The sequence below is a fragment of the Drosophila bipectinata genome, chromosome 3R (genome assembly GCF_030179905.1).
Source record: "Drosophila bipectinata strain 14024-0381.07 chromosome 3R, DbipHiC1v2, whole genome shotgun sequence".
Taxonomy (NCBI): Eukaryota; Metazoa; Arthropoda; class Insecta; order Diptera; family Drosophilidae; genus Drosophila; species Drosophila bipectinata.
Window position 1 is genome coordinate 13338425 of NC_091739.1, and position 15381 is coordinate 13353805.

At 45.3% G+C, this 15381-nt stretch overlaps 1 protein-coding gene across 6 annotated transcripts in view; it reads left to right on the top strand.

The window, feature by feature from the left end:
- Positions 1-15381, top strand: part of Glut4EF (Glucose transporter 4 enhancer factor) — a 110940-nt gene that overhangs the window by 70638 nt on the left and 24921 nt on the right. Inside the window, exon 5 of one of the 6 annotated variants that reach the window (XM_070281645.1) lies at positions 5793-5837. The exons of the other annotated variants lie outside the window; for them this stretch is intronic. Coding sequence (XP_070137746.1) covers positions 5793-5822 — 30 coding nt within the window. The 3' untranslated portion in view covers positions 5823-5837. Of the gene's footprint in view, positions 1-5792; positions 5838-15381 lie in introns of those variants that run through there. 6 annotated transcript variants of the gene reach the window in all.

Genomic DNA, 15381 nt, shown 5'->3' on the forward strand with positions numbered 1-15381 from the left:
AAAGCGGCTAAATGGCTAAATGGCAAGAGCAACAAATGCAGCGCCAATTTTCATGTTCAAGGTGACAAAACGAAACGAAACAAAACGAAGCGGACACTCGAGCCAATAGCTTCAGCTCATCGTTTGGCCTCGTTTCTCGCTGTGCATTTTACCAAGTGTGTGTGTCTGTGTGTGTTTCTGGTTTGCTGCAGTTTTAACCTGGCCAATTCCTGGCTATATTTGCCTTGAAAAAGGCAAGAAAACTTGCAGTAAAGATGTCTTTTAATAATTATAGATGTCCGCCTTGTTTATTTTTTCAGTGCACTTTTGCCATCCGCATTGGCACAGCCCAAAAAAAAAAAAAAAACAAAAAGCGCATTGCCGAATGCGGAATTTGGCATTGGGTTTTTGTGGCCCGCGCCTCTGACACACTTTGCCGGCCTTCTGCTTATGGCCGGATTCAATATGTGCCTGGCATCGCATCAGATGGCATCTCGCCTATATACTATGCGGCTATGTGCCCCCGTGTTCTCTATTGTAACGCCCTGTCCCCATTCGGGACATGAACAAATTGCCATTCGAGCCATCTTGCGGCAACAACATTGTGGCAGCTTGGCATGCAATCCAAATGTTTGCGAAACATCTTTTGGCAAACCTTTGCCACGAGCCGAAAAACTTTTTCATTTTCATTTCGATTTCATTCTGGCTAGAAGCTAAAATCTAAAAAAAAAACCTTCACACACTTTCCCGCAAATGAGTTGCAATTAGAAATGGCCGAGAGGCAGAGGCAGCCCGGCGAATTGGCCTAGTTTCGGGACATGGCCCAGAACACAACAAAATGGCGGCGCGCTTGCAACTGTTGTCGTGGCTGTACTTTTTCCGCTGCCCAGCAAAGGGTGAGTGTGTGTGTGTGGGTGCCTGCAGTTTTCTAGGTTACAGCACACAGATACAGATACATATACAAGTACTTGCGGATGCGGATGCCACACTGTTGCAGCAAGCAATGCGCCGGCCGGCAAAAGCGAATGTTGCGCAACAAACGCTAGCCATGAAAATGCATTCCGCTCTCTCTCTCTCGCCATGCGCACTAGCTCAGTTACTTCCGCTCACCAGAGATAATGCACTGGGTCCGGGTAAGGGGGTAGAGGGGGTGCTAGTTTTGGCCAAAAGGGTTGGCAACGTGGGAGGTGCAACGGCACGTGTTCGCACACAAATGCAATTGTCGCTGTCGACGGCGCTGTCGCGTCGCAATGACGTCGTCAATTGCAAAATATCGCGGGGAAAACTAAGAATAGGAAAACTGGGAAATGGGAAATGGAAAATGGAAAATGGAAAATGGAAAATCTGGCCGCAAATTGTGGCTTATTAGGGTGGCATCTGAAGGCTATTTATAACCCACTTTTGCTGTCACTTCTGATGTCACCAGGCAGCTTCTGTTTCCACTCTACCCGCATTATTAAGCCATATATCTCTGGCTAAAAGCCTTCAATTTATTCAGTTTAAGCAAAACTGCTACTATAATAATTTGCAATCAGTTAGAGCCATCCCAGAAAGAATATTTATGCGTTTGATTCAATGGCTAAATCATTGGCTAATGACAACACATGTATTTTGGCTCATACTTAAGTTTCCATTCATTCGGTGTGAGACATCTCGGCCATAAATTAAAACGTTTCCCTTGCCTAGCTGGAGGTTTAGTTGTCTCTTGCCTCTGGTCTCTTCCGGCCAGGTTTCTTCTCTCCTTAATTGTATAATAAACAATTTGGAAATGCGAATGCATTGCCGTTGGAATTGTTTTGCGGTCGATTCACTTTTCATGGCTAATTAATTTTCGCATTGCGCAAAATGAATTAATAATGCGAGCTGCCATGAATATGCAAACGTGCGAGCTCCCCTTCCCCCCACCAGCATACATATCTTGGCATGCCAGTGTATACATATATATGCATATATCTATGTATGCCTGTGCATCTGTATATACATATATAAGGTTGTCAAATATCTCCCTTCCGCTTTTTTGCTCTTTATTCAATGCTTTATAAAAAGTGTTACAGTGATCCGATTTAGTTGAAATATGCGCCGTTTTGTTCGATAATCCGTTTCCATCTAGACGGCAACTTCATAATACCTCCCTCGTAGAAGCCCCCCTCCTTATTTGCGAAGAACTCGGACAGCCACTTTTCACAAGCCTCTTTTGAGTTCAACTTTACACCACCAAGGGCGTTCGTCATGGACAGGAACAGGTGGTAATCACTTGGCGCTATGTCCGGGCTATATGGTGGATGCGATAAAACCTCCCATCCGAGCTCCCGTAGCTTCTGACGAGTCATCAACGAAGTGTGTGGTCTGGCGTTGTCCTGGTGGAACACTACACCCTTCCTGTTGGCCAATTCTGGACGCTTCTGGTCGATCGCCTGCTTCAAGCGGTCCAATTGTTCGCAGTAGATGGTAGAATTAAGCGTCTGGCCATATGGGAGCAGCTCATAGTGGATGATTCCCTTCCAATCCCACCAAACACACAGCAAAACCTTCCTGGCCGTCAATCCCGGCTTGGCCACTGTTTGGGACGATTCACCGGCCTTCGACCACGACCGTTTTCGTTTGATATTGTCGTATGTGATCCATTTTTCGTCGCCAGTCACCATCCGCTTCAAGAATGGGTCGAGTTCGTTCCGTTTCCGCAGCATATCGCAGGCGTTGATTCGGTCCACAAGGTTTTTTTGCGTCAAATCATGCGGCACCCAAACATCAAGCTTTTTTTTGTATCCAGCCTTCTGCAGATGGTTTAAAATGGTTTGGTGACTAACTCCCATCTCCTGGGCGATGTCACGAGAAGCCACATGCCGGTCTAACTCGATGTATTCCATGATTTGATCGGTATTTGTCGTCACAGGTCTTCCGCCGGCTGGCTTATCCATGGTGTCGTTTTCACCGGCTCTGAATCGTCGAAACCATTCCTCCGCGGTTCGAAGTGATAGAGTACCATCCCCCAAAACCCCATTAATCTCACGGAACGTTTCTCTAGCGGATTTGCCTTTAACGAAGGAAAACTTTAAAATAGCGCGAATTTCGGCGTTAGTGAACTCCATGTTTACACGTCTATAACTGGTGAACGCAATATCCAAACTAATCATGCATAGCGTCGTTTTGTAGGTTATGTCAAGACCTTTTAAATTATGTATAGTGTTGCCAGATACGAGCTCTGTAGCGCTTTGTACATAGCCGCGAAATTCAAAAGACAAAAAGGCGGAAGGGAGATATTTGACAACCTTATATATCGAAAATTTATTGTTGGCGTCGCCGCAGTCGCCATAATTAAAAGCCAAACAAGCGGCCACAGAAGCAGGCAATACAAAATAACAAAATACAAAAAAGAGAAAAAAAAAAAACAGAAAACTTCAGGTGATCGCCAGGTGATTTCATTTGCAAGTCAGTTTTGTTGTTTTCTGTTTTGGTTTTTGATATGGCAATCTTTGTTAATTATACGCTTAGTTGACTGATCGGCCCGGGGAGGAGGTGCTATGCGAGCTCTGGCTTACCAGGGTGTGGGGGTGTTTGTCGAGTGCCCAGTCACTCCAGTCCCCAGTCCCCTGTCCCGAGTGGGAAAACAAATGCAGCCCGGCTGGCAAACAATGGCTAGAGAATCGCTCTGCTTACATCACTAGTGCCAAGTGGCAAGTGCCAGTCAGGCACTGACGGGGTTTGCCAAACAAATGCCGTTCTCCCAGGCACGGCTAATCGTAATTTCAGGCCGGCAATTACCTGACAATTTTCTAACTTGATAGACAAATTAAGCCGAAATTACCTAAGGAAACGTATAATGGGCCTTACTGTTTTAATAAGCCATAAATATTATATGGAATAAACTATATTGTGTCATTAAAATATCTGAATAAATTTGTATATAGTACACCGAGTACACCTGGCTGCCTGGGTTGTCTGAACTAGATAGTGCCCCACGTGTCATTCGCCAGCTTCTTCAAGTGCGCAACAAGCACCAGGCGGTGTGGGTGGGCGGTAGAAAAAAATAAAAAAAAAACTAAAACAAATATAAAAACAGAAAAGCCATCAACTGCAAGCTCGTTGACATTTGCATTTTGTGGGCGGGTCAGGGGATGAATGGCTGGGGGCAGGGGTGGTTGGGCGCAAGCCGGCTTAATTAAAGCAGAGCAATAACGTCGACACGCCTCGAAGCTAGAAATTCTCTGCGTCGCTGCATGCTCTGTAGAATCCCCCTCCCCCAGAAGGCTCAAAGCCAGAGCCAGGCCAGTGTGGGCGGGAAGCAGCAAAACTGCATTAAAATTCTAATGCCGGCAATGTCACAGCCAACCCTGGCATTTGGCTTAATGTAATATAATGTGTGCCAGGCAGCCACAAGCCAAGACACCCGCCCCAGCCCAGGATACCTACTTTCATGCTTATATCTATGTATCCTGTAGCTATAAATCACGAGAAGTATAGTCATAGCAATGCGGTCATAATTCATATTTTAAAAGATCTTCATTCACCACGCAAATCAACACATCTTGCCAAACAAATTCCCACAATGTTTGCAACAAGTCAGAGCCAATTCGCCTCCACCTAAGCTGCAAACATGACAGAATTTCTTAGATACTTTTTTTTTGTGAATCTATTTATTTTTTTTTTATTTTATTTGCATAGCAAATTTGTTAGAAAGAAAATACACGCTGACCAATACGAATGAAAAAAGTTGGGCAAAGTCAGCGGCAAAGGCGAAATGCCGACAAACAAACTCACAGATACACACTCACACACACACACGCTGGCATTAGTTGGCAAAGGCATGAAGGAATTGCAAATGTATTCAAGGTCAGGGCAGACATGAAAAACGAGAAACGCCGACAGAGGCAGCGACATCGACAGCAACTGCGGCAGAGGGCCTCTCACACACACACACTCTCGTCGGGGGAAAGCGGCTAAAATCAATATGGCAACACTTTTAAGGGTTGCGGCGAAAAACCCACGCAACCCTTTGCCCCTTTCTCCGCCATCTTTTCGGGAAGAAGAGGAGCACCAACGTCATCAGAGTGGTTCAGTGGGTCGTCATAAATAACGGCTTCGGGTTTCCCGCGCATTTTTCGCTCTGGCTCTCTGTCGCTCTCTTGTTCTTTCCTCTCCCAAAATGGCCGCCAACGAAGCCGGGCTCCTTGAGAAATTTTTGCGCAGGCTTCGCTCTCTGTTAGCCACCCCCTTCCTTGGCAAAATTAAAAATCGGGAATGTTTTTAATTATAGCCAGGATTAAAGCCCACCCCCACACCACTTTCCCTCGAATCTAATTAAGTCCAAACAATTAAACGCAGCAACAGTAACACCAACAGCTACAGCTACAGTGTTTGTGAATTGCAATTCTCGGCTCGGAAAATCGGTTCTTAGAGTTGCTTTCCCAGCGAATCGATAATGTTTCAAGGTTAGCTTGCGTGACATTTTCTGTAAGCAACAATTTGTGGGCCTCTCTGGCTGTTGCCAATAATTGGAAAAGTTGGAAAAGCCGCCCAAAAAGAAAAGCAACTTAAAGCCAATTTTAACCCCTGAAACAAAGTTGCACCGAAGTTGCGTGCGCCATCATCATTATTTTTATTCTTGGGCTCTACCGCCAGTATGGTATGGCGGTGGCATACGGGGCGTATGAGCAATATTTGATTTATGTATTGATTTTTTTCGCAAGCCAAACCAGTTATTATCATAATTATTTGAAAGGCATTTCCTATGCAAAATGCAAATAGATTTCTTATTCAAATTGCCATTCTGCTAAATACTAATGCCACCTTTCTTCTCCTCTTTTTATTTGCAGGTGAGTAATTTGTCGCTTTCGACAGGCTAATACCTTTAATTGACTTCTTGTGAGTGAGTATGAAAAAAAATAGCCACTTATCTGCATTTATATTTAAATCATATCCGTGTGGGCTGTGCAAAAACCTTGACATGTCAGCGCTAGCGATTTGCTGTTTTGCAAAATTAATTGTATCTTTATAGAGCGAGTTTGGAAAGTTGCCCCGAAGCTGAAGTCAGTGCCGGGTGCTGGCTTAGAGCCCCCAAAAGTATGCCACAGCTCAGACAGCAGAGTGTATCCTTCAGTGCGCCTCAATTGTTTTAATTAGCATAATGACACTTAGCCGCGTCTAGACGGCCCAAACGAATTCCCAGTTTATTTCTTGTTTTTCAGCCAAAACGCTTTTTGTGCTTTGTACTAACCGAATCATGAATTACGACTCGCCCCGAGCCCGTCCCCTCCCCCCAATACAAATGCATAAATCACGGCCATATCCGCCATATTTTGTATCTTTTTTTTTCATTCGGCGATTCCGGTCCGAAAATGCTTTTTGCTGCTTTCCAATTAATTGAAGAGCATAAATCAGAAATGTTTGTCCAACAATATTGTGCAAACAATGCAGTAAGAGCTGTTTGCTTAGCTGGCAGAAAGATTACTCTGGATAATGGCCACGGAATCCCCACCACAGATGCAACTAAAATGTTTATTTCCGAACGGAATTCCGAATTCCCTCCCTGGCAACAGGGTTTCGTAATGCAGTTGATCGATATGGTATTCCAGGAATCGGGCTGATTAGTCAGGGCTTGGCAGGTTAGTCATGAGGAAGAGCCTCCTGGGGAGTGCCGAAAATCGACAATAGCTCACAGATATGAGTGCGAATAAAGAGCTTTAGATTGAGATACTCACCCGCTCGCACTCGCACACGCACACACACCTTCCGTCCGTAATAATAATCATAATAATAAAATAAAAACCGCTGGCCACTTGGCCTTGGACTAGGTTGATTGCATTCTTGGCGGTCAATGCCGTCGCCGGCGTCGTCGCAGCGTCGCCGCTGACTAACAACAACAAAAACTACGGCGAAAATTGAAAACGATCGCCGACCGGCGGTGGCTATCTCCCTTGCTCGCCCACACCTCAGCTTTCTCCATCCCATTCATTCACACGTCGATTCACCGATCCCGTTGCGTTCTCTATCTCTGTCTCTCTAGCTGCTGTATTAAAATTTTTATTTATTTGTTTTCTTTTTTTTATTAATTTTGTTTGGTTTTTTTTTTTTTGCAATGACAAAAGAAAAATATCGGGAGAAGCCAACAAACAACTTGTTGGTGTTGCTTCATACATTTTAAAATCAACATCCACAACCACAGCGGAGGCGCAGCACAGCAACTATTTATAAAATGCGCTTGCCTGGCCAAAGTATCTTTCGCTCGTGTATCCGTATCTGTATCTGTACGTGTAGTTGTGCCAATCGCCACCGCTGCCCGTGCGCAACTTGCAATGCCGGAAAGCAATAGCACAAACCTCGTCGGCGTTGTGACGCCAGCAGGCCAAAGCAAAAAAGCAAAGCAAGCGAGCAGCAAGTCCGTCTCGCCTGCCAATGACGACAGTATCTTTTGGATACATTTCAAAACAAAAATAACACATAAAACCGCTCCTCGCCGGTTTACCTTTGAATGGCATTTGCATAACAAGTGTCAAGCCCCGTCGTACTTCCAGCCACAGATTCAGTAAATTTTATGCCCAAGATCCTTTTATTTCTCCAGCTCCCCTCAGTCTGTCTCCCCCTACTACACATAAATAATTCAGAATTCGATTTTTAGAAGATTTCGACTTCTGTTTCCAGGGCACAGTGCATTCAACCGAGGCCCGGGATGCGAAATGCGAAAAACGAGAGGTTCGCTCGCCCCCAGCACTCGGTTCATTCGCTTGCTGGCAAATATTTACATTTAAGACAAAACAAAAAGAGAACTACGAGCCAGTATTATTAACCGTAATTCTCGAGTGGCATACAAATTGTTTAATTTAGTATTTAAATTTAATTTTGACTTTTGCTGCGACTGCTGCTGTAGCTGCCTGCATGCTTGCCAATCTGTTTATATTTCCTGTTTTTGATGAGGCATAGATATCGAAAGCCAGCATATTTCGAAAGCCATCCAATGAGCATCCAATGATAAATTACCACTTAGTCTTTGTTCGTAGCTAATCGGTTTTGGATACGCTCAGAAGATCACGTCACCATCGAAAACAGGTTGCAGTGCAGGCGGGCAGGCTGGGTGGTTGGTTAGCCGCAGTAGCCGCTAGAATTAAATGTATTTTTTTACTGCTGCGATTTTAATGGCCCGCAAAAGAACCGCTTTCTCCCATCAACTCTGTGGTAGATAAGCGAGCTCACAAAAAACCTTGACGCCCCATGCAATCGGTCAAGCAAAAAGCCCCCCCTCGACAGTATGTGTGTGTTTCGCACTTGGCATTTTGGCTTTTCTCATTAATTTTTGGCAGCCGGCATTCATTGCCATAATTTTCTCTTGAATTCTTTAATTGAGTTGGCAAAGTATGCTGTTCCAGATCAGAAAAGCCGTATCAGATACAGTAGTATCTTTTTTCTGAAGTTCTCGAATAATAATTCGCTTCGTACACCTTGAAGCATTCAGAAAGGCCACTTCCTGTTCGGACTGCCCCCTTTGGGCCAACTCCGGCGCATGTGGGCGCATTTAGCCGCTTAGGTGTTTGCTGGTTCTGCTCACCTGCTCAGGTGCTTAGTCCGGTACTCGGTCGGGCCAGCGCGCTGATGATGAATGACTGCAACATTTATAAATACTTGTATACGGAGCAGCCATCATCATAATGAAATAAGCTAAGCATAACAAATGCGTCGAAATATTTGCGACAGGTTGCAATAGCCGACAGTCAGCAGCGGCAAACAAATCAAAAAAAAAAAAAGAAAAGGGGAACAAATTATATAAAATCCACAAAGCGAATAAAAAAAAGAAACATCGAAGCAAAACCTCAAGTCACTCATTGTGCATGGCCTTGAGGATTTCGCTGCAAAACAGCAAACAGAAAAAAATAGAATGAATATCATAAAAATATTCACACAATAAAACCAAAAGGAAAAAGATAATGAAAGCCACTAATTTGCCAAAAATATAAAAATTAAAATAAATGCATAAAACTCGAAGAGATCGGTGGATTATGCGGCAATTTGCATCGGCCTGATGAGTATATAGAATTTCATAAGCTGATTGATATGTCATTAGGGGAGCCCGACCAATTAGGCCGCCAATTTAATATTTAGGTATTATAATAATTAACTCTTATATAATATATATAAATTTATTTTATATATGTGGGTATTTTCTCTCTCAATTTTCAATTATGGTTTTTTAATCGTGTTTTAGCCGGTCAAGTGGCTTTGGCCAAAATATTGATTAATTGCAGTCAAGGGGTTAATAGGATTACAAATTGTTGTTGCTGTTGGTAGTGCGGTTGTTGGTTGTTAGACTGTTTCGCAGACTGCACGCTAGATGGCGTGCCTGGCGCGACTCGTCAACAATTTTGACAAGTCAACAACAACATCTGACTGCGGCGATTGCGAGGAGATTGATGGCGAATGAGTTGGCACCTGCCATTGGCCTTTAAGCCGATAAACTTTTGTAAATCTCCACTAAGCCGCTTGCCAAAATGTTTTCTTACCTGCAACAGGCAACTGGCAACAGTCATAGCTGTTGCTGTTGCTGTGTTGATGTTGCTGCTCTTGGCAGCTAGTTGTTAGTCTTTGGTTTCACCAGCAACATGGTACATGAAAACTGTTGATTTGTGGTTTCTTAGTCATTGTCATTTGCATTCGGATTCGCATTCGCAAAGCCATGATGTCCAAGCCCCAAGTCACTCAACAGAGTACAGATTTTATTGCTGTTATAATTTGATATTCAACCGCAACAATTTTAGTGTGTACTTGGATCTTTTGTTTGAAAACTTTGAACACAGACACAGTACATAGTAGTAGTAGCAGCACAACGACAACGGGAATATCCATTGCACTCTAATTGCCTTTTGTATGACTGGTTATAGGCAGTCGCAATTGCAAAAAGCTTCATCATCATTACACTTGCACGGGTTATTGTTTTGTTTGTTTGTGGGCAGCTTTTGCTTTTTGGCGTCAAGCTGTCTGAGTCGAACGAACGGCTTTTCCGCAGCCATTCACTCGCATGCACTTTTTTTTCCACTCAACACTCGACGATGGCCAGTATATGCACTCACTTGTATTTATTGCAGTTGTGCTATAATTGAGCAAAGTCCATATTGCTTTTGTCTTACAGATATTGCTTGTTATAGGCAAGTAGTTTCTTCGGCAGCTTATCTGTCTTTCTGGCTAATTATTGCTTTATGACTTGGAACCAACAAAAAAAACCAAACCACCAACCAACCCTATGGTGTGTGCCCCGGACTCATAAATCCCGCCCAAACTAGCTCTGTAAATAATTATACAAAAAAAAAAGAAAGAAGCGGGGGTAGTACTAGCAGTACATTGCGTGCAATTTCCAACTGAAAAGCGTAAATTATAGCGCTATTTATTTATGTTGCTGCAAGTGCTGCTGGTGTTACTGCCTTTGCTACTGCTGCCTTTATTGCCCTGTGCCAGTTGCATTTGTTTAAAATGCCATTTGACAAACATCAAAGCCGTTAAATGTTACTTTGACATGTCGCACACGATGGGGTGATACTATTATATGCCATACTATACTTTATGTGCCTTTTGCACAAATGGGGCTTACGGCCAATTAGATGAGTGAAATGTGCTTCGAGTGGTGGCCACAGAGTCCCCAGAAGGCCGGGGATCATTAGAAAAGCGGTTCCCGTATCAGGTTTCCCTTCTCCCCAGGGCGGGGGAAACCCCACACTCCACAGTGCTATTTCACAACTCGGAGCAATATGGCTTTGCCTTTTCGCTTATCGCGAGTCGAGGGGAAACCAAATGCGCTCTTGACCAACATTTCAATAAACTGCAACTGCAACTGCAGGTGATTCGGATTGAAGTCGACTAGGGGGAATATTTCGTTTCACATAGATTCGCAATTATATTAAAGTACTTTTAGCTTTCTTTACTCGTAAACAAAATGCCGCCCGGGGCAACGGATGCGGAAATAGAGCGTCAAAAGGCGAAAAAGGGGCTGCAAGGGACGGGGCCAAGAATGGAATCTAGTTTGTGCTGACACAGCACAAAGGATGCTCGCATCCTCTGAAAGGGACGCGCTGACATTTCTCTTATACATGCCCCCCGCAGTTGTCGTTTATTCCAATAAAGACGGGTTTGTCCGCCACACCGATGGGTCATACACTGATGGACTATCCACCGAGGCAGAGACAGAGCCGGAGCCCAAGTCGAATCCCATATTTTCCCCCATGCCTGCCTGGTCGGTCCTTTGTGGCCGTTGCCATGGGAAAGTGTTTTGTCAAAGCGACAGGACAGCCGGGCCCAGGACTCTGCTCGCCGCTTAAATATTTAAAAGCCAATGCCCACCAGATGCTGCTGTGGATGTATGTACCATGAAGGTAAAAATAAACGATGGCCCGGTTAATGGATGGCGGCAGTCAGTAACCTGTAACCAAAAGCAGGCCTGAAAATAGAATCGTGGGCGTGACAAAAAGCCAAATGGCCCGGAAACTTGGCTTGGAGATTGCTAAACTTAAAGGTGCCTGAATAAACAGAAGACTCTAGTCTTCTTCTCCTCCAATCCAAGCAATGGCAGAGACTGGCCATAGAAAACTCAAACATAAATCGCTTGTGACAGGGGCTGAGCTTCTGATTCCGATTGTGCACTTCGCGAGTTGCTAATGAGGCGTGACATTGATGATGACTCGGGCATGCTGTGCTGGCTATTGGAGAATTGGAATTGAAATCGGTGGATCATTTGTAATGTGTCATGATTATGCAATATTCGTGCAACAATTACCGCCAGGCATTTGCATAAAAGCAAACGCCCGTCAACCGTTCGAGTGGCAATTTTCCACTCAAACGCAGAAGCCCAGTGGAAAAGCAGGCCGGCTAGGCAGCACTTTGGCAACAGGAAGCTGCCTCGGCTGGGGATCTGGTCGGCATGCGCATGCGCCGCGGCTAGTGACAGCCCAGTTTGGACAGGCCGGGACACCGGACGGCCCGGTCTCAGCCACGACAGAGACAGATCCGAGGCCCAAGACAGAGTGAACCGGCCGGCTGCCGGCGGCTGTGACAGCTGTTGATTGATGAATCCTACAGCCAGCCTCCGGGCCTGCCCCACGGGTGTCTCGAGAGTCCCCAGTTGCCAGTCTTCAGATGCAGCACAGAAAACAAATACTACCACGATCGGAGCTTGTTAATTATGAAATCAAATACTAATAACACTTTTCAGAGAGGCTTAGTGTCCAAATTTCTCTCGGTGCAGAGTCCTCTAGAGTGGAAGAATGACCAACTTGATGTCTCTGCAGCTTGCGGCGATCGCCCCACTCTGGCGGGGGACTTCAACTCGGACCGAAACCCACAAACCAAACTCTCTCTCTGTTCAGCTTAAAGCCAAGACTCTGGGGCAAAAGATTGATGATGACGCAAGCCCCATGGCTTCTTCTTCGCTATACTCCCCGTTTTATGGCCGAGCTTGTGCAATAAACACTTCTAATTGTAATTAATGAGGCGATTGTTTAGTTTTTATGTGTTGATTTTTTCTGATTTACCGCCCAGCAGAGATCCCGACACACAGCCAGAGTTGCAACTGCCCGTCCCTGCAACTGTCCACCGGCTAAATGGAGCATTGAACCTGAGGAACAATAATCAGCACATGCGGCATGGGGCAGCAATGGGGAATTGATTTCGAAAACAGACAACAGGGCCCTAAGAACCAGTCAGCAAAAAGAGTCAGTACTCCTCTCTCGGTCAAGTTAGTTACTTGTTTCTGTGCATTGAACTTGATGGCCATTTTGCTCGGGCCTAGGCCCTTGTCCTTCCCCATCCTGTCCCCCCAACGCGGTCTCTTGTTTCTAAACCCATCTACAGGTATCCAGGCATCAGGCATCCAACTCGCCAGCTATCGACGTGGATTTATCTTAAATGCTGCGTTTAGCCGACCGTTTTTCTCAGCTGCCTCTAGATTTTCTTTTTGGCCTTTTTCGTTTCGTGGCTTCGTCTTTATTGGCAAACACTTTTCAGTTTCGTTCGGCACAAATTAATGGCCTCGGGGTTGGGCCTAATGATCCCCAGCCAGCCGGGAAGGAGTCAGCCACGAATGAAAATGTCAGCCGTTCGGTTTTATTTGCTCTAACCATGCCAGAGTTGTTGGAGGCGCAGACAAAATGGGTACGAAATATGTTTAACAAAAATCAAAATAATTGCATTACTGGCGCGACATGCCACGGGGACCGACTCTACTGTAGTACTGTAGGGGGGGCGTGGCCGTGTGTGTTTGTTGGCAAGCTGTTTTGTTGACATGGCGCTTTGCATGCGACCTGCATATAAATCAGTTGGCGGCAGGGAAGGTGGCTAAAAGGGGTCAAGCGGCCGAGCATGTTCCCGGAAAATCTGTCACGGGAATAGAAATGTTGCATTAGTGCAAAGTGCGGGCCACAGACTTACAACACATAACCTTTTTTTTCGCAGAACAGGAAATAGAGTAAGGCATAATCTAGAAGCTAATAAACACGATTCCAGTATTAAAGTAATAAATAAAATTCTTATAGACGGCAACCGAAAAAGCCTCTCTGACTAGCAGTGCCTCGCCTTCGATCTCTGTGGCACTTTCCCCCCACGAATTGATGGGTCCATTGTTGCCCCGTCTTGAGTCTTTTGTCAACATTAACATACGTAAGTGTCAGCTGCATGTTGCTACTGTGAACGAGATGCCGACAACGGGCAGCCAGCCAGCATCGGCAGCAACATCATGGCCTCATTGCAGTGGCAACTGTGGCATCCAAGAGGTTCGGGGGCAACGAGGCCAATTGATTTATCGTGACAATGAGTGCAGCTCCTGAGCTTCGCTATCGATGTGTAAATTTGAATTTCGTGGCTCATAAAGTGGACAATGGAGCTGGAGCGGTGAAAGACAAATGTGCCAGCCCCAGATTGTTGTCAGCAACATGTTGCTGCTACGACTGCTCCTTTTGCTGTTGCAACTCCGCGGCACTAAGCGGCACTCAGGCGGCATGGCTGAAAAGTGAATGCCCTCGCTGTGACGTCACGAGTGCCATTTCCAGTTCCAGTTTCTCTCGGCTCAGCGAACGATGAGCAAAATACAAAATCCAGAAGAAATATGAAAACCAAAACAAACTGCACGAAATCAAAACAAAGCCAAGTCGGGGAGGAGTTGGGGCTGGTGCTGGGGCAGTGGCAGAGGATCGGGGACTTGGGGCATGGGGAAAATCGAGTGGAACGAACTCTGTTGCACTCTACTCTCCAGCGTCAGCGGCAACTGTGGGAAAGGCAATGTGCCGGGACGACGGGTGTTGAAGTGGAACGTAACGAATGAGCAGGCAGGGGCGTGCAGCAGAGATATCAAGGGGAGGGACGATGCAACTAAATGCAACAAGCTGCGACTTTAGCTTGCATTGCCTGCCCCATTCGTATGTGATGGTAAACTAAAGTTGATGAGCAACTTCAATGGCAAGTGGCAGCCGCAGCCACAGCAGCAGCAGCAACTCGGGCATTATCTGCAACAGCAGTACACCAGAGTATGTGGCACACGGGCATCAGAAAAAGCAGCTGGCTAAACTGAAAGAAAGATGATAGGATTTTCATATTTTTTCAAACAAAATAGTATAAGTTTTATAAAACTAGACAGTACATAGTTAATTTTTTAATATTTTATAAGTTTTAGTAATCAAAACTACTACACAGGCTTGCTGGAATAGAAATTTTGTTACGTGTAGCGTCTTCATGCTGCTTCTGTTGGGTTCTGCCGAGTGCTGCAGCACTCGCAAGTTGCACAAACATGTTGCTCACTGGCTCCGAGACATGATTCTGAGGCGCAGATATAAAACCGAAAAACAACAGCAGCCTCAGCAGCAACGACCTGGAAGACAACAGCAACACCGAGAACAAAAACAATGTTGGGCTAGGTTCCTTTTGCTGGGCACTGTCCGTCTGTCCTGGTGTCCACGTGTCCCCGTGTCCGTGCGTCCGCTTGTCCCTCTGGCCGCTTAAGATGCCGTTTGGCCGCTCGCCATCGTCATTATTATCATCTGGTTTTGGTCTGGACAATTCTCCTGGCTTCAATCGAAAAGTGCAGCAGTGCTGCAACTGCAACAAGCAACCAGCCAACGGCCAACAGCCAACAATTGCTGCTTATTTTCAGTTGTTGCCTTTAGTTAAGGCACTCTTGTCATTGTGGTTGTTGTTGCTTTAATTTAGATGCATCTCGAACAGTTTTTTGTTTTTCTTGTCGACTGTGGCAAACATGGAAAATGCCATGAAGAGAAACTTTCATAAGATAAACAAAAGTTATATATGCATATATATGCAGGGGGCCTGTGTCCACATATATGAGTGTGTGGCTTAAAGGGTTTCGCTATCCGACTGCTTGCTACCGAAGGCGAATGTCCTCAACTCCCCAAAGTCCTCAAGAAAATTGTATAGTACGTTATC